The sequence below is a fragment of the Mus caroli genome, chromosome 17, assembly GCF_900094665.2.
Source record: "Mus caroli chromosome 17, CAROLI_EIJ_v1.1, whole genome shotgun sequence".
Taxonomy (NCBI): Eukaryota; Metazoa; Chordata; class Mammalia; order Rodentia; family Muridae; genus Mus; species Mus caroli.
This window is the reverse complement of record NC_034586.1, coordinates 46,224,583-46,249,888: the sequence shown is the minus strand read 5'-3', so window position 1 is coordinate 46,249,888 and position 25,306 is coordinate 46,224,583. Positions and strand designations below refer to the sequence as shown.

Here is a 25,306-nt window from a genome sequence, read left to right as displayed (position 1 = left end):
TCTCTCTCTCTCTCTCTCTCTCTCTCTCTCTCTCTCTCTCTCTCTCTCTCTCCTTCCCTCCCTCCTTCCCTCCTTCCCACCTTCCTTCCTTCCTTCTCTCTCTCCCTTTCTCCCCCCACCCCCACGTCTCAACAAATGTGTCAGTGGAAGGGACATTCTGAGATGGAGGCTGATGGAAGGGAAGGAAGCCAAGTCGGTGAGAGGTGACTAAGATGGCCAGAAGTGGCAGGAGGCAAGCCAATGTCACAGGCTCTTTTTCAGACGTCCTGCTTCTCCTAGTTAAGATGCAAATTTGGAACTGCCTCTTTTAGAAAGCCCTTTCTGTTGTCCTCTTCACAGTCATTCTCCGTCTGGTTAGTTCTAACCAGGTGGCCATAGCATTGGCTGCCCCTCCCTGCTCCCATCTCATGGCTGTTTTTCTCCTGTCACTGTGAGCCTCCTCTCTTGTGTCATCACTAGGCTTGTGCATGTATGTTCTTCCACCGGGTCCTTAGGAGACCATCGTGTGTCTGACACATACAGGCAGGCTGCTGAATATGCCTGAAGATACATGTCAGACACGGAGTCCAGGCAATGACAGAGGTGGCATACCTTGGCACGGAAGCAATCCCTGAAGTCTGCAGCAGGGAATCAGTGCCGGGGCAGGCGCGACGCTCATTGCGTGTGTCTGGTATCGTGATGTCCTTCATGTGTTTTGTGCATATCAGTCTGAGGGCAGGAAGACTTGGCTACATCTCACCATGGTTCAGTTCAATCCCTGAACCCTTGTGAACACAGAAGAAATGCTTGCCATGGCAACCATGAATTTGTACTCCCAACTCTAGGGAAGCGAAGATAAGTGGACCCTGGGGTTTCTGGCCAGCCAACCTAGCCTATTCAGCAAATTCTGGGCCATGAGAGACTCTACCTAACCAAAATAAATAAATAAATAAATAAATAAATAAATAAATAAATAAATAAATAAAATAGAGGATCATTGAGGTAACTAGAAAATGAATGATAGCCAAAGTTGACTTCAGGCCTACGCACACATGCAAATACATCTATCTTCACAGAGAAACAATATGCAGATACACGTATGTGCATGCACACACAGAAGACTTGCAGAACGTGAAAAGGAGCCCCTGCCCCCTTTCCATTCGTAGTGTGTGAGTCCCCATAACCTGGTGTTTGCTCCCAGAGGATAAGGGCTCTCTGTCATTATATCAGAATCCTTACTGTGCATCTCTGGTCTGGACAACTGGGGATAGATGAAGGTTTAAATGGGAAAGGGTAGGGATAATCATTGAGCTAAATAATGGCAAAGGGAAAGGTAGAGGCTGGCAAAGAAGGCAAAGGAGTTATTGCGATCGGGTGATGGGAGGGAGGCTGCTGGTACCAGTTCTGATTTGGGAAGTTCCCACCAGGTGGCCATAGTAACATTGAGTCAGGATGATTAGCTGGTGAGAGAGGAGGGATTCTGGGAGCTGTGGTGGGAAATACTATGCAGACAGAAGTCTAGAGGGAGAGTGTCTTTCTTTCATTTCACTTCTTTCCCTCCAGTACTTAGAACTGAAGGCATTTCTCAGATTCCTCAAGTCCCCGGGGCAGGGCTATGAGTTTGGGGGAGGGGGGCAGTTTAAACAAATGTGTCTGGACACAGGCATGTGGAGAGTGTCCCAGGGAGCTGGCAAGAGGGGAACGTAAATTGCAACGTTGGAGGAAAGGAGGCTCTATGTTGAGTAGCAGAATTTCAGCCCCTCTGCCGGAAAGATGGCATAGACCCCTGTGACCCATTTCACAGAGTCCTGTCCTTTCTCTGTGTCCCTACTTTCAGCTCCTGTTCTGGCTCACATGAGCTCATATCCTTGGGACTTGGTGCTTTCTTAACTGGGCTGTTCTGTGTCATTTTCTTGCATTCAAATCTCCCCTAGTCTTTAGAAATAAAATCCGTGTAGTTGTGTCCAGATGCATTCGTGTGTGTGCAGGTTCACGTGTGTGAGTACCCGCATGTGGAGGCCAGAGGGCACCCTTGGCTAGTGTCCGTTGGGTATTATACACTACTATTTGGGGGGTAAGGTCTCTCACAGGCTTTGAAGTCACCAAGTAGGCTAGGGTAGCTGTCCCTGCCCCTGTCAGGGATTTAGCTGTCTCCACCTTCCCAACCCTGGGATTCCCAAGTGTGAGTCACCATGCCTGGCTTTTTTACATGGGTTCTGAGAATCAAACTCAGATCCTCCTGCCTGTAAGGTGAACACTTCAGCACCCCAGTCATCTCCCTAGCATTCCTCCAGCTTTCCCAAAGAGGCCATCTTCAAACAGCAATGATGCAAACACCTACAGTGTATCAGTTGTCCTACCATGTGCCAGGCAGCTGCCTCCGTGCCCCCAGGTACCTTTTTTTTTAAGTCGCAAGGACACATTATGTCATTGTCGTGAGGATCTCTAGCTGATATGTGATGGAGCACAGCCCCAGACAGAATGAGGAAGCCATCCAAGAAGGCAAGAAATGTCTTAAGTTGTTTGGTGGTGGCAAAGCCTTTCCCTCTCTGCTTAGAGCTGGGGAAATAGAGTTGGGGACAGGTGGCTGCACTTGAGCCCATAGCAAGCTTCCGGCGTGCAATGGATCTGGCTCTAGGCTGGCTGAAAACCTTCCCTCACCCACCTTGGATCTGACGGATGCTCAGTTGTCGACTCCTTCCCATTGTCCTGTTTGTGAGCTCTAGGTAAAGGGCAGGAAGCCCAGGTTTCGTGAGCAACTGTCCCCCTTATCGAACACGCGAATGCCACCAACCCTTGGGAACAGAGGAACCTTCCTAGCTTCTTGCTTCCAAAAGAGGCAGGACTGGTGGTGCCTCAGGCACACCATGGAAGTTTTGCACAGTCAGACCATTCAGCCTGAGTTCTCTTTGAGCCACGTGGGCATCTTTGGGGATGGGACCAGGCTCAAGTGGAGTTGAGAAAGAAAGCCTGGCCACTTAGTCTTTCTCACCTCTCATCCCATCGTTAGGGAAGAAGTGAGGCATCTGACCCATGCCTCCGGGAGGAGCTGTGAATTGGCCTTCTCCTTGCCCCCTTCTCTTGGATCAGCCACGGGCAGGGTGGGTGCATCTGGGCAGGTCTTGGTGAAGAAGTCAGAGGCCTATCCTGTGGAAAGGTCTACCATTGGTGAGAGGGCTTGCTTATTAGGAAATTCAGAAATCTAAAGCCATGGTTTCACAACTGCTTTCTCAGAATCATGGCAGCGATTCCAACCTCCATCTGTCTGCTTCTTGCATCCATTTCCCTATTGGTCCTGAGCTGGAGCAAGAGGACGAGATGTTCTTCTATGGGAAAAAACAAACCAAAACCAAAACCCAGCACCACTTTATGGAGCTATTGTTGAGTTTAGTCAGATGGCTCATTCGAGCTGCGCCCTTAGTCAGAGGTCAATCAACATTGCTGCGTGGGATTTATAACCCAGCCCTTTCTGGTCTTACTACACCCTCCCAGGAGAACTGAACTCCCAGTCTCCAGCCTTGCCCAGCAGCTCAGACTTGACAGTTAACACCTTCATTACTACCTGAGTTCATCACTAAACTTGAGGCCCTCCTGGTAGCAATTCATGAGAGATCTGAAGGTGAGAGGCAGGTAGATTCCTGTGGAGTAAACATGGCTGCCAATTTGATGCTACCACCAATGAGCAGTGGAGCCCGCTTGGTTCTCTTTCTGCATCCAGCTTCCTCAGGTGTCACTGAGAGATCACAGTGACAATGACCTTGTCTATTTCTTATGATTTGAATTGTGATACCTGGGAGCATCCAAGGTGACTTATAGGAGGAACATGGATAAATTAAAAATGTCAATTATTATTAATTGAGGTAACTAGGCCTGTACTCCTGCTGGCCTGGGGACACCCCCCCCATTTGAGATAATCAGACCTAAGGCTGGTGAGCTGTGACTTGAAAGGAAGATCAGAGGAAGCTGCTGATTGGCTAGGCTCTTTCTAGTGCTGGCCAAGGTACCTGTAGATTAGACTGGTCTGGATAACTTTTTGTATGTGCCAGCTTTTTCAACTTGTTTGAGTTGATAAAGTTCTTCATGAGACTGTGCAGTTTTAAATTTTGAACAGTCCTGACCACACCAAGATAAGCCACTTGCCCTACTGGCCTCTACCCAGGCCCCAGGCCCGTCTGTAGCTTCTTGCTCAGTTGGCTTGGAGCAGGATCCAGGTGTTGCTGTTGACGATGTAGCTAAGGATGAGATGCTAAGGGCCTCACTCACAATCATAGCCACAAAGAGAAGAGGTGAATTGTGGGAAAGGGTGGTGGTATAGGTGGTACAGATGATGGCACAGACAAACCAAAACTAGTCTTGTGTCCAGATCACTCAGAGGGAACTTGCAGCACTGCAGGTGCCTGGCTCTTGACCCCATCCTTGCCCACCTGGAACTCTGAGGGCATCTAGGTGACTGGGTCACTAGGTGCCTCGGGATGCAATGCCATTTGTGATCCAGCAGAAAAAGGTAGCAGGAGAGATGAGAGCTTGGGAACCTAGGCTCTCATCCAAGCTGGTAATTTGACGAGTGGTTTTGACCTGAAGCCAAGAAGAGGTGTGAGAGGGGACTAGTGAAGCAGAAAAGAAAGGGGTTGACTCAGCCTGGGCTGGTAGTTAGCCAGACCAATGAGGACAGTGCCCCGCATAAACTGCTCCATGCTTAGGGCTCATGCAAGCCGAGGTGAGCTGAGCCACAGCCAGCCATTCGAGGCTTTGCACACCAGTCCCCTAGATACTGCAACAATAGAGTCATGTGACCAGTGCCTGGATGGAGTGGGAGGATCCACGTGGGTGTCAATGCAGAATTGACAAAGAACACTTGTAGGGAGAACTAACTGGCTGTCAACACCAGGTAATTTATAAACAGAACATTTATTTGTGTACATGTCTGTATGTATGCATACATGCCTGTATATTGTATGTGCATGTGTGTGTATGTCTGTGTGTGCATGGATGTGTGTATGCATGTATGGTGTGTGTGTGTGTGTGTGTGTGTGTGTGTGTGTGTGTGTGTGTGTGTGTTGGGGAGATGTATAGGAGCTTTGGCCAGCTGGTCAAAATCTGTTTGTAGTCCCAGTTTAGGGAATTATGTTCTGTGAACCTTGACCCAGTGGTTTGATTTCATTCCCCCCTCAAACTTAAGACTTGGGTGCAAAGACCGAAGTGGAAGAGTTTCTTGAGCTCCCTGTAGAGAAGAACTCTGAGGGCAAGTCAGTTGCTAGAGTGATTGCCCAGCCTACATGAGACTCTGGGTTCACTTCACAGCGTGCCCTAAAACTGGATAGAAGAACACATGCCCGTAATCTCAGAACCTGGAGGCAGAGGCAATAGGATCAGAAGTTTTCAGGTCATCCTTGGCTACACAGAAATTTTGAGGACTGCTTGGCCTATGAGATCCCTGTCTGAGAAAAATCAGTTTCTTTTTATGAGGAAGAAATAACACCTAGGCTGGGACTGATGCACTGTGCGACTGGCAGCTTGCAGCACTTCTGCTAGGCCATCCCCAGAGAGAATCGGGAGGCAGAGTCAGTTTAGAAAGAGGTCCACATATGTTCCTGGATTGTATCTGAGTAGAAATCTATGGAGGTGTGGGTCAGGGAAAGGAGGGTTCTCCAGGGATCACTGGAATTGTCTATGATAAAAAGCTGGAAGGGGTGTTTTAAAGAGGAGAAAAGCAGCCATGCAAGCTTTGAACCCTGGCTGTGGGAACGGACTCTGGGTGGGCAATCTTTGAGCAGGGTTGGCCACAGGAGAGGCACTGGGTCTTGGGAACAGAAGCAACTCCAGAGAATAGGGAGAATTTCAGGCAAGTGGCTCACTGAGAAGATGGAACAGACCATTAAAAAAAGGGTTGGAGTAACAGGTGGAGTGACAGTATGCAAGAAGGTGGCACACTGTTTGGAGGTTTACAGGATGGGGAGTCAGCATCCCCAGCACTGCGAAAGGGAGACCTTTCTGTGAAGAGAAAGGAGCAGAGAATGCAGGAATGTCAGGTATGAAAAGAAAGTGGGCTAGAAGTGAGGTGCTCAGCCAGGGCTAGGAGAACTTGGGTGGGGGCTGGGTTCTAGAAGAAACCTCAGCTTCTCTAGCCTGCTCCTTGAAACACTTGGAGAAAACTATCTCTTACAGTATTTGTGTGCAGCATGCGGCGTGTGGAAGGGACATGAACAAGAGCAGTAGGCTGTACCTCTCATCCTTGTACATCATGCTGAAGCAGGAAGGTCACCACCAGTTTAGGGCCAGCCTGGGGAGCTACACACATAGTGTGCTCTAGAACAGTCTGGATGACATAGTGAATCCTTGTCTCAAAAACCAAAACCAAAAGGGTTAGACAGACGGTTCAGTGGTTAAGAGCACTGGCTTCTCTTGCAGAGGAGCCAGAAGTCTCAATTTTCAGCACTGATGCAAACTTCTGTACCTCCAGGTCCGGGGTATCTGATTCCCTCTTCTGGACTCTATGGGCACTTCATGCATATGCTGTACATATATACATGATGGCAAAACATTCATCCACATAAAATAAAAATAAATAAAACTTTGAAGTAAATAAATAAAATAAAATAAAATGAAAATGAAAAACCAGAAATGAGAGATTCAGAAATCAAAATGCCCTGAGTTTACCTGGGAATTCCACTTATGATTTAACTGTGACCCCTCTTGAGAGCATTTGGCCAAGATCTGCAAACTTTTTCATGGATGCTGGAAAGGAAAGGACCTGGGTTCCTTAGGTATGCACTAGGATTAATTTCTTAGCAGTGAATTCCTCTCATTTCTTTGTATATCTGGCTGTTCAAATTAATCCATGTAGAGAGGCTCCCAGGACATGGCATGGTACCAGAAGGACCAGAATCTGGATGCAGCCAAGTTCATTGTTATAAAAATACAAACACGTACAAAATAACTCAAATACTATGATTCCCTATGAACTGGGGTTTCATGAGGTTTGGGGGGGAGAGCAAGCATGTATTAGAGTGGCCAGAAAGGCCGCTGCTTTGCAAATGTGGGGATAGACAGAGAAAAGCTAGATGGAGAGAAGAAGAGGTGGAGGTGGATACTGGGGGAAAAGGGATGGGTTATCGCCGAGATCCGCAGGAGATGGAGCAGCGTAGTTCTTGACTTTATTTCAAAGCTCAGCTAATCTCATGCATTTATTACTTATCCAATTCTAGAATGATGAAGGACATAGAGTCTTTGTGCAGGCTTAATGTATCGCCACTTTAATACCACATCTTATCACGGACAGAGTCAGGACTCTATTGAATACAGCAATTCATTAGCTCTTATCAAGTTCTTGCCTCTGGGGAGAGGGGAGATTCACCGCAGCCTTCCAAGTCTTCTAGTGCCGGAGGAGTAAGTGGGTCACTATGATAGCAAGCATGGCAGCTTGGCGTGGAGGAGGGAGGCCGGAGAGGGAGGAGAAAGATCAGAGGGATAGGGGCCAGTTCTTGAGCAGTGTGGATCAAGGCCATCGGTGCAGGAAGCCACCCAGATTAAAGCAATATATCTGTCTTCAGTCCTGCCCATCCAGGGACTGTGGGTAACAGATTTGGAAACATACAGGGAGTGGCTAGCCCAGGCTGCACTTCCTTCGAAATCCTGTCAGAGTTGGCCACTGTAGAGACGGGAAGGACCAGCTTCATGGTTTTCAGGACTTGGGGTAAGAAGAAAATACAGGGTTTCTTATTTAAAACATATTAAAAGTTTCAAGACAGTGGCAGGAGAATGTAGATCGAGAGGGTATCCAGCTGGCATCCCAACGGCATCCCACGAGGACCAGATCACTAGGACCGCTCTCGGGTGGTGTGTGGTGAGATGATGCGGCCGGATGGCTGCCTACAGCTGGGGCTCTGAGCCAGGCTGCTCTCTGCAGAGGCCAGGTTCTATTCTGAGAACTGGGATGGCGAGATGAGTGAAGATTCCGGACTGCCATGCGTACCTTACTTAGATAGTGCCACAGCTGTGTGGACATCTTCTGTTTACACTATTACGGTCGTTCATATCCTGCGATCTCTGCGTGGTGGATAGGCTGTTTCTGAGTTTTGGAATTAGTGAAATGGAGGTTTTCATGCTTTTATCCACTTTACTTGGGCAAGCTACTGGGCTTGTTGAGCCTTAATTTCCTTGTATATAAAAAGAAGCGTGGCCCAGCCTGGTGGCACAGGCCTGTAATCCAACTGCTACGGAGGCTGAGGTGGAAGGATCACACATTTGGGTTCTATCTGAGCTGCACAGTCAGTTCAAGGGTATTCTGAGTAACTTATTGAGGCCCTGTTTTCAAACTTGAAAGATTTCTTAGTACTGTAGATGTAGCTCAGGGGTAGAAAAGTGCTTAACATTCTCAAAGCCCTGGGTTTAGTCCATAATATCTAAAAAATAAAAAACGGACATCAAATCATAACACCTTGTGTGCAGGATGTCGGGATAATTAAATGTACCAACCCTAAGTAGGAAGTGAATTTCCAGGCTTGGTGGCACAGGCTTCTAATGCCAGCTACTTGAGGGGCCGAGTCAGGAGTTCAAGGCTTGCCTGAGCTACATACAGAGCGAGTGCAAGGCCAGCCTGAGCGATGGAAGCTTGTCTCAAAATAAAAGGTGAAAATAAGACAAAAAGAAGTTGGGACGACTAGGCGTGGGCGTGGGGTGGGGTGGGTACTTAGTGTGCTCAAGACTCTAGGTTCAATGATCAAATCTCAAAAAAAGAAAGAAGTGGGGGGTGAGGGGAGGGGAGGGAGAAGGAGAGGGAGAAGGAGAAAAGACAAGGCACATGAGTCCCCCAGCTCTTAGTGTACTGAGTGTCCTTCCTGGAGATGTGTTGGGTTTGGGTTTGTTTCTTTTCGTTTGAGGTGTGAAGCACTGGAGTTGTTTGGGTCCTTGATTGACACCGACTTATGTCTCCCATCTCCGATTCTCGGGAGCAGCTAGAACTTACCAGATGATTTTCCATGGCAAAGGCAGGGCCACCCCGTTGTAACACACAGGCAGAAAGTCCAGTTATAGTTGTTAGGCACACGACATGCACATACACACACTCACAAATACCACTCACTCACACACACCACACACACCCCACTCACAAAGATACACCCCATACATACCTCACTCACACAGATACAACATGTCTATATACAGCATATACACACACTACTCACACACATACACCACACACATAAGATACACCACTCACACACCCCACTCACACAGATACACCCCACACACACACACACCCCACTCACACAGATTCAACACACACACACACACACACACACAGGATCAGATATTGTGTGATAGGAATGAGCCCTCCTCCTCCGGCCATTGCTGCTGGTTACAATCAGTCAGGCATCCTGATGTCCCTCACTTGCTGGGAGAGGCACCAGGTGACTGAACGCAGGTTCTAGCCCACTGCCATACCTGCACCCACTCAGTGGTCTCTGCTCCCAGGACATCCTGTGGCTCATGGGAAACTGAAGTAAAGACTCTTCAAATCACAGTTCCTCAATACGGTGCCTGGATATCCCTTTCTGGGCTGAGGGTGGTTTGGTAAGAAGCTGGCATGGCGCAGCTTTTCGGGAATGTGAACAATTCCTCTGTTCATGTTACTTGGAGCTGATTTGTCTTTCCAAGAATTCATGGTGTGCTTCTTGAATAGTAACACATATAGCAATGTATGCATACAACCTACCCCAAATATACCACACAAACAGTACCCATGCATATATACCATAGCTCAGATATGGTACTTCATGCATTGACAAGTATCACTTCTGCTAATGCACCATATGTACAAGTTACATATACCCTTACACACTCACACAAACATATATATGAAGCTCAGTATATATACAGCTTATATAGAGACTCATATCATACATATACACTCCTTACACAAACGTACAAATCCTACTTATACAGATGATACCTACACACACCTCACATGCACATATACCATCTATATACACATACCATATACATGTACCACCTAAACATGTACATCACACATGCACATTTATCTTCTACACACATGCTCCACCCATGAACATGTAACATCAACACTCTGCAAACACACATATGTCATCTTTACATAGACAGCATATACATGTATGTCATTTACACACCAAGCACGTAGACACACACATCACTGCCGCCCATGTTCACTTCCCCATTGGGGTAGCCAGGCCAGTTGGGCACCTAGCTGGATTGTAGGGAGGGAGGCTTATCCAGGCACATGTGGGCGCAGTGCAGGGTCTTGCTCTGCAATGAACACACCTGGGAACAGTTTCAGAGAACTTGTTCATTTACTGGGGGTGGAAGAAGGGGTATTTATGCTCCTGGCAAGGTGGCCTGGGTCTCTGGGACAAGGTATGTGTGACTGTGCACCATTCGCCAGGAAAGGGGTGTTGGAAGGTGTTTCATCTACATAGTCAGGGGCTGAGGGTGGGGGTAGGGGAAACCTTATAAGATCAAAGAAGGAGTGAACCCTGATAACTGTCAGGGTAGGAAATTCTTACCAGGGTTGATGGTGAGGGAGCCTGTTTATGGCACAAGACTGGGAAGTGGGAGGGAGGCAACTCCTGCTGTCCTTGTGTTTGAGGTATTTGGGGTTATAGCTCCCTTGACCCTTCCTCAGTAACCAGGGACAATATTTTCCCACATGTCACCTCAACATATATACCACATATGTTCATATTCCACTTACATGCATACTTTTCACATCTATATCTACACGAATGTACCATAATCTATATAAATTATCTTTAACATATCACCTGTGCATATATACAATGAAACAAATATGGACATATATTTACAGACCTACTTCATGTATGCACATATACCCTCTACACACAATACATATACATATACATATACATCATATACATATACATGAACCATCTGAACCTATACAATGACACACATATGCAATCTTCAAGAATATACCATATACATTTATGCCTTCTACACATATGCACATCTCACATGTGCATGTACTATCTACACATATCACACATATTCTCTCTACATATACATGCATATCTACCATCTCCACATATGCATATATACCTCTTATATACACTACACATCATATACAATCTACACACAGTACACATGCATATATACCATAATAGATCACACATGGACACAAACCAAAAGCACACATACATATGTCATACATACACATACACACACACACACATACACACACACACACCACAAATGTATACCACACATGTACATATACTATCTACCTATGCAAACCACACATATGCACATGTCCCATTTACTCACAGGACATATACACATACAGATCTAAGGTACCACCCACATGCAATATCTACCTATATTATCTACATGCACTTTTACACATACACATACACCATTCATCTATACCTTAAATGAACATTTACCACCCACACATACCACACCCATATAACATCTACCTACACTTTACATGCACGTTCTTTGTTAGAAAGAATGAATGAATTGGCTGACAGATGAAATGGTGTGAACAGGCTGAGCGGGGAGTGAAGGATCACTTTGTATGCACCATTTATCGTCTAGTAGATCACCTGCCATCCCTGTCTTTTGGTCCCTGCCCTATCTACCCTACTTTGCCTCCAAGAAGGTAGACTCTACCTGTAATAGAGGATTTGTGTCCAGTCAGGTCCTGGGCTACACATATGGCCTTCTCTAGATGCCAAGATGCTGGGGCTGGCATATAAGAGGGTATTGAGTGATAGGGAAGACCCATGAAAGGTCCAGAGAGGGGCAATGTGTGCATACTAGGCCAGGCTTGCTCTAAAAAGGAGCTTGATTTGTTCCCAAAGTGTTCTCTCCCTAGCTCTGCCTAGGCTCATGCTGCTAGTCACAAAGTCAGGGGGCGTAGAGCTGGCCTGGGGCCTCTGAGTCCAAGCCCAGGTTCCCTATGCTATGTGACCCAGTAAAGCTTGAGAACAGAACACATGAAGCCAAGGAGAGTGAACCGGTAGCATGTGTTCATTCTGTTTTGCCATACAGGCATGTGGGGGTAGAGCTGAAGCACTGATCTCACGAACTAAAGGGGGCTCAGTTTTGGCTTCACAACAAGACCACTGGATGTGAATGGAGTTCAGAACACACACTTGTGAGTCCTAGCTGGGTCTCTGGGCAGCAATGCATTGTTGACCAAGCAACTTAACAGCTCTTGAAGCTTTACTACTTGTTAGCCTAATTGGTATTTGTGTCGGTATTTGACCAGTGTGAACATCTTCCCTGGCCAGTTATCATGGCTCACAGGGCTTTCTTCTCTAGTAGCCTGGAGAACACCTTCAGTGTCAGAATCTCCAGGCCAGTACCAGTTGGACTTCTCCATGTTCTATGGCTCAAGTGTCCAATGTCCTCAACAATAAGGTCTTACTGTCAAGTTCTAGAGGGTAACCAAGAGCATCGGCAACATCCTGTAATGTTTGGTGGTGGTGATGGGGGGATGGTGTCTATGGGACCTCACCAGCCAACAACTCCAGAAGAGGTCACCACTTCAGGCTCTGGGCTTTTTACTTGTTAACCTGTGGGGACTACTGGAATCATGAACTTTTTATAGGGTAACCATACTTAATATCTCTGTCTGTCTCTTGTCTCTCTCTGTGTATGTATTATGTACATATGTATGTATATACACATATAGCTTCTATGATAGCCAGTTTCCATACCATTCTTCCAAGGGGTCCTCAGTGTTAGTCATCCCTCCTGTGTTTCCTGCCCTATCCTACCCACCCATCCCTGACCCCATTTGACTCTTTCCAAGATCACTGTGCCCAGGATCTCAGCATCACCAGAACAACTCACAGGAAACATACAAGTCTGAGTTAGAGATTCCGAATCTATCGAATGCTTGAGAAAATCCTGAGCTGATCCTGACTTAGGACATTGGACAGGAACCCTGAGGCTTAGGGGGTTATAACAGTTTCTATCCCTGTGCTGTCAACTAACTGTATGATCACTCGATGACCTGACTCGTGGAGACACGGTTTTGTGGTTGTTTGTTCCTTAATCGTTTCTTTTGTGTGTGTTTGGGGGGCATGGGGTACAGTTATGTGTGCAGATGTCTGTGCACATGTATATATCTGCTTATAGGAGCTGGAGGACAACCTGGAATGATGTTCCATGAGAGCTCCCCAGCTTGTTTTTACCAATTTGACTGGGCTGTCGCTCAGCCAGTGCCAGGGATCTAGCTACCTGTCTCCCTCTCCCCAGTGTTGAGATTATAAATACAGGCAGCCACGAATGGCTTCCCATGTGGGTTCTGAGAAGCTGAGCTCAGGTCCCTCTGCATGCACAGCAAGCATTTTTTCCAACTTACTCGTCTTCCTAGCCTCTTAATTACTTCTTTAAAATGACAGCATTGATCTAAGGTCTACATGGGTATAAAATGGCGATCTATCCCAGTGTCTTTCATACTGTCAAATTGGAAGTATTAGCATTATTCTGTCTTTAATTAAGATCAAGAAATATATACTGCTGATGGTGGCTTTACAGTCCTGGGATGCAAGCTGTGCAGTGTGGTGTGGTGAAGGGTCATGACTTAGGGGTGAGGGTTAGAGGAGACCAAATGGGAACAGAATCAAGAGATAGGAAGTCCTTCCTGCTTGGCTTGGGGTGGAATGTGTGGAGTTGGGATGCTCAGAATGGGCTGAGGGGAGCCCCTTGGGAAAGCTTTCAGAAGGGATTGAGCCAGAATGTTGGAGTAGTGGAGTCCTTGGAGATGCTCAGTCAAGGGCAGCTGTTACATTGGAGGGAACTAAGTCTCAGAAAGGAACACTATGAAATACCATGGCTGTTGACCTGGAAGTGTAGAAACAGAGCTGGGCCCAGCCCCAGTCTCAGAGTATGGGAGGCAGTGTGAGGGTGAGTCTCTTTCAGGGTGCTTACAGCTTACAAAAGGTGTAATCTTGTGGCTCTGTGTCCCCACAGGAATGGGCTGCAGCACTGGGGAGGCTTCTGTGGAGAGAAAAGTGGGTCACAAGGGAGACGGGTTCAGTCCCTCTGGGCTGACCTCAAATCTGCTGGGTTTCCTTCTGTTCTTGCTTCTTGCTATCCCCTGTGGCTTCTCAATTCTGCTCCTCTTCTTAAAGGAGCTTTGCAATGACATGCAGCTCGATCACCTCTCCTCCCTCCTCCCTGCCCACAACCAGTCACTGGGTTCTGCTTTGATTTCTTTTACTTTCTACTTTTGATTGGTTGATTGATTGATTGATTGATTGAGGATTAATTGATTAATTTGCCCTGCAACGTTGGGAATTGAACCTAGTCTCTGGCATACTAGATAAGCATTCTGTCACTGAGCTGTGTTCCCAGTGCTATTTGCTATTTGTGTTAGTTATGTATAGCATGTGTGGATGTATGGATAACTGTGTATGTGTGAGTGCGAGTGTGCATGTGCACACTCATAAGCATGTGTGGAGAAGCCAGAGGATAACTCAGCTATTGTTCATCTACCTTCCTAACTTTGGACGTAGAGTCTCTCTCTGGCCTGGAATTTACTAAATAGGATACACCGGCTGGCCAGCAAACCAGCAAATCCCAGGGATCCTCTTGTTTTCCAGGGTCCCAGGTCTGGAATCACACACACAGTTCTGTCTGGCAAGTTCTCACATAGATTCTAGGGATCATGCTCCTAATGCTTGTAAGGCAAGACCTTCACCATCTAAGCCATCTCCCCAGCCTCCAGCCCTGGTTTTAATCAATGTGTGGTCATTATGTATACCTGCGGAGCACAGGCAAAGTGTCAATACATGTCCATTTTATATAATGATCAAATCAAGGCAAGTAGCTATCTGTCACCCCAACCCCCCCCCCCAATCTCTTTATTTCCTTCTCTAAGTTCAGAGTAGAGGAAAAGACCAGTTCCTCCGTCCCCATGTTTTGGTTTCTGGAGATCAAACTGAGTGATGCCTGAATTCTGGTTTTGTTTGTTTGTTTGTTTGTTTGTTTGTTTGTTTGTTTGTTTTGAGACAGGGTTTCTCTGTATAGCCTGGCTGTCCTGGAACTCACTTTGTAGACCAGGCTGGCCTCGAACTCAGAAATCCGCCTGCTTCTGCCTCCCGAATGCTGGGATTAAAGGCGTGCGCCACCACGCCCGGCGATGCCTGAATTCTGGCAGGCATTTGTTGTAAGACTGGGCCTAAACAAGCTCAGAGACCCATTGAAGGAATGTGCCTCTGGGAAGGGCCAGTCTCATCTGTAGTGACCCTGAGACTGAAACCTAGCAGCCATGTTGGCCTTACCTACTGAGCACACAGGTACCCCTGGCATTTTTACATCTGTGGCCTTATTTAATCCTCAAAGAATGCCCTGGGGAAGACACTTTTATGTCAGCATCTCTGATGAGGCATCTGGGCTCTGAGCTAGGAGATACCTTTAAGGTCACCACCAGCCAGGAGTCAATGCCCAGCTTGCCTGGCTTTCAGGCCTCTGCTCCTGGCTCTGGAAGGTAAGATGAATGGCACTAGGCCTAGTTCCCCACACTGGGAGGAAATGTCACATATGATAAAGGCTATGGCAAAGATACTGGCTAACTAGAGCAGTAGTGGCTGTAAACAGCTCATGTAAACCTGTACCAGTGTGGGTCACCTGGCCCATAACCCTAATTTGATATGGTCTGGTGGGAACAGAAGAGGAGAGAAGACTGAGGAAGACTCAGGTTGCAGGAAGGTAAGGGGTGGAAGGCAAGAATAAGGGACCACAAGTCCTCCTAGATGTCAATCTGACCCTCCTAGAGTTCTGTCATGCTACTAGCTTAGCCTCCTTTCTTCAGCTTCTGGAAGTTTCTTTCTATGCTTAGCACTCAACCCAGAGATGTCTTGCTCACCAACTCCCCTTGCATTCACAAGGCTGATGAAGCAAAGGAGATCAGCTTCATAGTCTTCACGCTGACCCTTAACCCCATCTGCCTTCAGATTTGGAGCCTGACAAAGCCTGACACAGGACACTAGAAGTCTCACCAACTCTGATGGTTAATATTGACTGTCAAGTTGGCATTGTCTAGAATTAGCAAAGAGGCAAATCTCTGGGCTTGTCTGTGAGGGATTATCTACATTGGGCTAACGGAGGTGAAAGAACTATCTTTGTTCCACAGGCTGTATTCTCAGGCTGCATAAAAATGCAGGGAAAAAAACCAGTTGTGTGCTAGCATTCATCGCTACTCCTCCATGATGACTACACATGTGATGTGACCAACTACCTCCCACTCCTGCCTCCATGTCCTTTCTACCATAAGAGAATAGACCTGCAAATACCCTTCTGCTGCCTTTGTTGAGTATTTTTGTCTCAGCAATGAGAGAGTAACAAACATCGTATATCTCCGTCCTCAGCTGCCAAATCCCGTGGGAAATCACCAGGCATCCCTCTTCCCTCATCTGAAGCCTTTCCCACCATTGCCCTGGATAGCCTTTCCCCCATTCCAGCCCCTACAACTCTCCTCTTGTTCACTGTAAAAGTTCCCTATTGCTTGTTAACTGCTAGTACTGAGCAATGTTAGTGGGTATTTCCTGGATGTTTAATAAAGGGCTCTCTGTCTTCATTTTCTGCAAACACCGGTCATTTCTAAGTTGACTTAAACTTAAGGATTGAGCACCCACTTAGTACAAGCATTTTATTACCTATAGAAGTGAAGGTTCCAGAGAGGCAGGAGATACAGCCTCTTCCAGATGGATGGTTGAGCCATTGTCTTGTTATATTGTGCTGCTTGCAACACATCTTAGCATAAGAGAGTAGGAGAGAGCTGGGAAGGCTTTTTCCATCTTCTGCTTCTCTGAAGGCCCATGCATCAGGAGCTGTGCCCTATAATTAACTCAGAGTTTCTTTTAACACTTGACTTCTCCCTGCAACACACGCATACCATTGCCTTTAAAAGCATCAGTCCCAGACCCTGAAGGGATTCAGATCAATGAACTTTGGTGGATGTCGATCCTCCAGGGGTCAGAGAGCTCCTAAGATATTTCTACCACAGGAATGAAGATCATGAGATAAGAACCGTCAGCCTTGGCCACCTAAAGGTCACATATTGGGACTCTATGTTCTTCACTTCTCTAGGGACAAAGAAAGGCAATGGGGAGATGTCCGTGTGTGTCAGGAAGCACCGACAAGTCTGATGAAGATAGTTGAATAACTCCAGGTGAAAGGAGCCTGAAAAGGCAGAGGGTGTGTGTGAGACACAGGGCAGGCCTTTCATGTTGAGCTAATGGCCCTCAACGCCCTCTGTGATAAGAGTTCTGAAGCCAGAGTGGTCACTGTCCTTACCTGTCTGGCTCTTTCTCACAATCACCCATTTTCTCTGTCCCACTACCTAGATTGTGCCAATGAGGACCTAAGGCGCCTGCCTGCCAACCATCCCAGCCTGCAGTGACCATGGCCCTCCGCAAGAGGAGTCCTCATGGCCTGGGCTTCCTTTGCTGCTTTGGAGGCAGTGACCTTCCTGAGATCGACCTCCGGGACAGCCACCCACTGCAGTATCTGGAGTTCTCCGGTCCCATCCCGAATCCTGAGGAGCTCAATGTCCGCTTTGCAGAGCTGGTGGTCAGTGGGCAAAGGGTTGGGAGGGTGTCAATGGTGGGAAAAATGGGTGGACAGTCAAGCAGAGACAGGCAGAGGGTAGGAGCCTGCATGCTATGTTCTCCACTCCACAAAGCTCTCTTTAGGGGTGAGGTGGGCTTTCCAAAAACACCTTTCTTGTAGAGGAAACAGACATGAAACGGATCCCAGAACAAAGGATCTGTCTCCAGTTCCCTTTGGTTCTGGACAAGCCTGGCTGCCATTAGGAAGTCTCAGATCATGAAAATAGATGTTGAGAACTCTTGATAGCATTCTTCTCTTAGACAAGCCAATGAGCATTGTTTTAAAGCACTGTGGTGTGAACTCTCCAATGGCAGCAGCTGGCCATCTGGGGTGAGCTGAGCTGCTGGCTGCCCAATCAGAACAGAGAGAGTGGGTGGTCAAACACAGGGGGATTTGAAAACTTAGTCTGAAAGAAATGATGAACCAGAGGTGTGGTGCATTTGGGAAGTGGAGGCAGGAGGTCTGGAGTTCAAGGTCATCCTCATTTACATAGTGAATTCCAGACCGATCTGAGTTATATGAGCCTATCTAAAAAAAAAAAAAAAAATTAAATAGAAAAAGAAAAGGAAGAAAATGTAAAATATATTACTGATCTGTTTTATATTTATTACATGTTGAAATGGTCATATTTTAGGTATATTAGTTCAAATAAAATGTGACATTAAAATTAACTTTGCCTACTTTTTCTCTTTAATTTTTTTAGAGTGACTAGAGCATTTTAAAATATATCCTTCCCATTACATTTCTACTTAGCAGTCCTGACCTAGGGAAGGAGAAGTCTTAAACATTATCTCTCAGGCCTTAGTGCTGGAAAGATGCTAAGAGGGTTTGCTGCTCTGACTGTGGACTAAAGGTCGATTCCCAGCATCATGCTGAGTGGTTTACAGCTGCCTGTTACATCAGATCCAGGGGATCTGATCCTCTCTTCTAGTCTCCATGGGTACCTATCCTCATCTCTCACACACACACACACACACACACACACACACACACACACACATACACACACTCTATTTTAAAAGTTCTATCTTGATTAAAATATGGAGAAATATTATAGATATTAGTTTTATATCTCCTGTATGTATGTATATATAACTTTTACTGTTTATCATGCTTGAAAATATGAAGATTAATATTATACTTTGTGGTCTTAATAATTGTTCTGCTTTTGCTTCTTAAAAATCTCATAGTGGGCGTTGGGGCTACAGCTCAGTGGTAGAGCACTTACTTAGCATGCTCAATCCCCAGTGTTATGTACATAAGCCAGATTAGTCCACAATTGAGTTGAAAAGCATATTATGTTTCCCACATGGCTTTTTAACCATTTCTTTGATGATCCTTTAAATATCTCACAAGCTTCATGGTAAAGAAACTTCCAAAAGGGGAGCTTTGGGGAATGGGCCAAGGTTAGAGTTTAAGACAAGTCTGTTCTACATAGTAAGTTCCAGGGTACCTTGGCCTGCAAAGTTAACCTGTCTCAAAATGAAATTAAACAAGGGCTGTGGGGGCAGTTCATTTGCCAAAGTGCTTGCCACAGAAGAATAAGGACAAGAGTTTGAGCCCAGAGCACACATCTAAAAGAAAAATGTTGGCAGATGACTTGTCAACAAAGGAGGCAGAGGTAGACAGATTTCTAACGTAGCAAACTCGGTGAACCCAGGCAAGACCTTGCCTCAGGAACAAACCAAGGTAGACAGTCCCTGAAGAACAACACCTAAGTTGTACTCTGGTCACAAGTGAAAACACACACACACACACACAGACACACACACACATGCACACAGCTCTTTAGAAGCCACTCAGTATGACCAAGCATATAGTCACTGAAGTTACCAAGAATGTGACCCCAAAATGGACAATGTCTGAGGCTTGCTCCTCTGATGGAACCTTGAGGCTTGCACAGCCTCCTCTGGTGTCCTGATGGTGGAAGAGCTTCAGGTCAATGCCCTTGCCTCTGTTAGGATGGTGTACCCTTTCCACTGTTCAGCCTCTGGCCTCCCCAGCTTCCCCAACCCAGCTTGAAGGATCTAGGAAAATTCAGAGGAGAGATCAATAGGCAGGCAGAAGGACGGGAGATCTGAGAGAAAGGCAAGGTAGATCTAAAGGCTGGTCAGGGCTTTCATTATCAGGCCTCAACCTAAGGTGTTAGCAGACACAGCAGAGGGTCAGGAACAGGGTGGCCTGGAGCAGGAAGGGGCTTTGCAAAGACAGTGTATGAGCTGGAAGCAAAGAAATGTTGGACTTGGTTGAGGGCAAGGGCTTGGAGCTTTGCTTCTAGTAGAACAAGAAATTCCTTATGGGGTATGTGTGTGTGTGTGTGTGTGTGTGTGTGTGTGTGTGTGTGTGTGTGTGATACTCTCTGGGAGAAAGATAATAGGCTAAGGGATAGTTTGGGGGTGCTGTAATCTTTGGTAGAGCTTCATATTCAGGCATGATTCTTCTTGTCTTTGTAGGATGAATTGGACCTCACAGATAAAAACCGAGAGGCTGTGTTTGCACTACCACCCGAGAAGAAATGGCAGATCTACTGCAGCAAGAGGAAGGTGATCCTCACTCTTAACCCCTCCTGCCCCACCTCAGTCCCTATAGGGACACACACACACACACACACACACACACACACACACACGGGTGCGCGCACGCTTAATTCTTCATTTATTCACTCTTTCTTTTTTTAATTCATTCAAGCGATAGTATTAAGTGCACTAAGACTCTGAAGCAAACGGTAAAGAAAAAGGAGTGTGATCTGGGAAGAGGGCTTAGTCAATAAAGTGGTTGCTATGCAAGCTTGAGGACCTGAGTTCAAATCCAAGCATCCACCTTTTAAAAAGATGAGTGTTGCTTCATGCTTGTAATTCCAGTCTTGGGGAGATGGTGATGGGCAACTCTGTAGGGCTTCTTGAGATAGTGAGCTTGGCTGAATTCGTGAGCCCTAGATTCCGATGAGAGACCTTATCTCAAGCAAATATGGCGAATGGCTCCTGAGGAAAGGGATGTGAGGTTGTCCTCGGGCTTCCATTTGGGCATGCACACCTACATACATTCACATGTTAGCATTTCACACAATATACCTGCACACACACACATACACACACACACACACACACACACACACACACACACACAGAGTAAAACTCATTTTAAAAACCCAAAGGCAAGAAAAGCCTCCCCATTCCCTCGGGCTCACCCTCTGAGAATTAGGATTCTCTATTCCACAAACCCATGAGCAGGCACCTGCCAGATTCTCAGACTGGGTCAGGGTCAGTGAGATGCTAAGATGAGAAGCGTCACTTCCCTTCTTATGCCTGCTTTCTGACACACCTCCATTTCTTCTCTGGCTCCATGTCCTCAAAGGTCCATAACCTCCCTGACTGGGAACTAAGTGTTAAGTGTTCAGATGCATAAATCTACGGGGGGGGGGGGTTGGGGGGGGAGGGGACATTTTCTATTCAAACATCTGTGCCAGATAATGATTTTTTTTAATTTTAAAGAAAATGGAATGGAGATATAAATAGCCCACTGGTAAGTCACAGAAGTATGGAGATCGGAGTTTGATCCACAGAATGTAGGTTTTTTTTAAGCCAGCACATTTATAACCCCAGAATTGGCAGAGATATGTGGGATCCTCTGGGGATTGCTGGGTAGCTACCCTAAACCTGCTGACAAACTCTGGGCCAGTAAGAGACTTTATGGACAGTGCCCAAGGAACAGTACCCAGGGTTGTGCTGAGGCCTTCACTTACATGTGTACACATAAAAATATAAATTTGTATGGTGCTCAACAATCACAAAATGATATTCTATTAAGTATAGGCAGAATAGCGAGAGCAGGAACAATATTTCAGAGTTTGCGCATGTGGTTCGTTGAAAATGACCCCTGCACAGGTTCTGTCCTCTCTTGGTAGTCATACAAATCCATATTCATTGTCAACATTTCACTGAGAAAGAGACAGAATCACGGGGTGGGGGTGGAATTTGCAATTTCCACTGATTGCCGTTGTGGGCAGGGCTGGAAACTGATCCTTCTACAGACTTCAAATGATGCTTCCATCTTAACCTATGGATCTATCCGTTAGGGAGTGTCCAACCCTTGACATTGTGGTACAACAGCACTGTCATCTACTAAGGTGTTGTGCCACAATTATAGCTATCCTGATATCCCATGGGCCACAGGTTGGACACACCTAAGACCGTCATTCTTGTTGCAGGAGCAGGAGGATCCCAACAAGCTGGCAACCAGTTGGCCTGAGTACTACATTGATCGTATCAATGCCATGGCCACGGTAAGTGTCCACTCTTCCACATAGACAGGTCTTGGAAGTCCACAGATGTCCCAACACCAGACCACTGTTCCCGCTCTTTAGTGCCATACTCGCTGAGGCTCAGCAACTTTCCAGTAATTTTGACATCTTAGACAATTCACCACCTTGGACCTCAGGGTTCTCTTAACTAGATAAACACATATTAATCCAATTGAACATCACATATTTTGGGAACTAGGCTGGGCCAGTAATTCTTTCTATTTCCTAAATACAGAAAGTTAAGCCACAGACCAGAACCTGGGTTCTCCCAGAGTCCGACTATCATAGTAGAACATCCTCTGAGTCCCCCACCCTTCCCAAGGGAAGCGTGCCCTCTCCAGTCACAGATACCCTGTGGTCCAAAAGCTTCCAGAGGCCTGGAAGGCAAGCATCTCCATGTGACTTCTATCCCCTTTACCTGTGGGCCTCAGATGCAGAACCTGTATGAAACTGAAGATGAGGAGACAGACAAGAGGAACCAAGTTGTAGAAGACCTGAAGACAGCCCTCCGGACACAACCCATGAGGTGACTTGGGCTGCTCCCTTTCCTTCACTGCCTTCCTACCTTGCCCCTGTCCAGGGGCTCTGTCATCCTGAAGTATTATTGCACAATGCCCTGATCCATGCTGGTTCAATTGGCCAATCTTGCAGAATTCCTTAAGAGTCTACACTTCTCTTCTTTGCTTGGTGGTTCCCATTTCTCTTGCTGGTTGCTGGAAGACTGTGGACGGGAAGGGAGATGGACAAGCCTTGGGTCCTGAGGCAGTGGAAAGAGGACTTGTGGGCAGGTGGTGTATAATAAAGGACTTTCTGAGACAGGGTGGGCGGAGTGACAGCTCAGCAAGGAAGGAGATCATGGGTTGAGAAGTCCTCCACACACTAGGAGGCGATATGGAGTCTACAGGTGTGCTCTAGCCATCTGGAGTAGGAGCCAGGCAGGAAGGAAAGAGGATGAATGGGTGTCCCAAAGGCCACAGGAATGCGTCTCCTCCTTCCTAGACCACAGTGGAGAGTGCAATGGCAGCCAAGAGCCACAAGAGTCCCTTGCTTTTGTCTCTTCCCAGTGCCGTGCCTGAAGTGGCATCTAAGATTGCATAAAGCCTACTGTGAAATCCTCAGCAATCTTGCAAATGAGTTATTAGACCTATCTTTGATTGCATTTTAAATATTATAGACTTGTGATTAAATAAATGATATTCAAAACAATATTTGGTATACACCACTAATTACCCAATTATTTTCTACATTTTGCTCTTACATAATGTTCTTTCTATTAAGTATGGGCTTGAGTTTATGCCCATGGCACATGGTAAAGATAATATATAATAGTAGATAACAAAAGCTTATTTTAATTCTCCTCAGCAGAATTCTGATTTCAAGAATCATGACATCAATGTAGAAATTTTGTGGAATACAGGAAAGCAAGAAAGTAGAGGGCAAATAAACACACTTATTGTTAAATTAAATTGAAAGCATATTCTGTTGATATTTATACAACATCAAATTCACTGGAATACATTTACATATTAATTGTAAATACTGGTTCTGAACTCAATTCACGATCATTTTCTCAGATCATTAATTATGCTACTAAATTAAGGTCTCTACGATTTTTTTTTCTTTAATGTGTTGCCAAAGATGTCGCTCACACAGACCCAGATAAAAGCGAAAATCATGCTTCCTGAAAGTAATGATTTTAAATAACACCATAAAAGAGACAAACAAACAGAGTTGAAGAATAAGCCAATTCAATTAAAATAGGCTCACAAATATTAAAAAATGCAGCAGATAGCAATAAATGTGCTTTTTAATGCTTGAACGGTGAGAGCTGGCAGTGGGGATGATAAGCATTATAATCCTGAAGTACCGATGTGTGAAAATGATATTTTTGAGATATCTACAACAGCTATAATTTGATATGAAAATAGTGGTGATTTATTTAGGTGGCACATTCTCTGATTCAGCTAAGGGTTCTGTGGTTGGTCGCCCACATTTGTCATTGACAGAATGCTAATTTTCAGTTAGAGGTTATCCAAGATGAAAGCGTAATTCCCTTTTGCCATAGATGTCTTTGGACCCTGAGTGCTTCTCAGTGGATCTTTATGGAAGCATAGATTCCAGGATAAGAGTACCTGGGCTAAATGGTTGTAATGCTAAGTATCGAGATAACTGCTGTTTTCCACAGGGTCTCCTGAAAGGGTGCGTTCCAGCTTTGGTCCCTGGACTCTGAGTTTCAATGGCTCTTCCATGCTGAACTGTTTTCTTGTCTCCTGTCAATAATTCTCTCAGTGCCTGGTCTGATTAGCAATGAGTCTTCAGGTTGACCCACCATACCGATCATAAGTTCTTTTCATCTATTCCCCTCCCTTCTTAGCTATGCAAATGACAATCAGTGATATGTAGATATGTACATTTAGTATGTAAATTATCTTTATGTCACTGAGACATACTGAAGGGGAAAGGACTTTCAGAGAGTTCAAGTCTATGGTTAGTGGGCTTTGGTTTTGGTCCTTGGTGAGGAAAACTCCATGGTGGTGGGAGTGTGTGGCAGAGACCATTCTGCTCTCAGTGGACAGGGAGAAAGAGTGGGGGAGGAAGCAGGGACATTGTATACCCTTCTGAAGCACAGCCCCAGTGATATACTTCTTCCAACCAACCCTCATCTCCTAAAGTTTATAGAATCTCCAATACCAGCTTTAGCAATTGGGATCAAACTTGAAATAAACAAGTCTTTGGGGGATATACTACCATAGTATTTCAAATGCAAATAACAGGGCCGAAGGAAATGGCTCAGTGGGTAAAGTTCTGACTGGACAAGCATGAGAACCTGGGTTCAGATCTCCAGTACCCATTTAAAAGCCATCCATCTGAAGTCCCAGTGCTGAGAGGCAGAGATAAATGATAACCTGGAGCTTGTTGGCCAGCTGAGCTAACTTAATTGGCTAGGTCCAAATTGACTGAGAGACTCTGTCTCTGGAAATAGGGTAGAGATCAACAGTGGGAGACACCTGACATTAACATCTTACCTCCACATGCACACACACACACACACACACACACACACACACACACACACACACACCAAAATAAAATACAAATAAAATGCCAATGTAGGCAGGCAGGGAAATGAACCTTAAAGAGACAAAAATAATAATTCGGTTCAAATTGACTTTGTCAACCTTTATCAAAACTTCAAGAAAGTCTGATGCCAGACACTTTATTCCCAACAAATTTAAACACACTATATTTTGGGGGGTGGGGTGGGGGTGGAGATTTTTGTTGTAATACAATAACCAGTGCCCATGGAAGTATAATTACATAGAAATTAAACTCAGGGCACATGTCATTTCTTCTAAGAAGGTGAGTTTTAAAGCAAGGCTACCTATATGAGCTTAGGGGCCTAGG

The 25,306-nt window shown here is 45.9% G+C and overlaps 1 protein-coding gene across 5 annotated transcripts in view; it reads left to right on the top strand.

Moving 5' to 3' along the window:
• Positions 1-25,306, top strand: part of Daam2 (dishevelled associated activator of morphogenesis 2) — a 105,280-nt gene that overhangs the window by 47,425 nt on the left and 32,549 nt on the right. For 4 of the 5 annotated variants that reach the window (XM_021186429.1, XM_029471082.1, XM_029471083.1 and 1 more), the window contains exons 2-5: positions 17,337-17,562; positions 20,055-20,144; positions 21,809-21,883; positions 22,333-22,427. In XM_021186429.1, coding sequence (XP_021042088.1) covers positions 17,395-17,562; positions 20,055-20,144; positions 21,809-21,883; positions 22,333-22,427 — 428 coding nt within the window. In that variant the 5' untranslated portion in view covers positions 17,337-17,394. Of the gene's footprint in view, positions 1-7,609; positions 7,673-17,336; positions 17,563-20,054; positions 20,145-21,808; positions 21,884-22,332; positions 22,428-25,306 lie in introns of those variants that run through there. The other variant, XM_021186430.1, reaches the window with a different exon arrangement.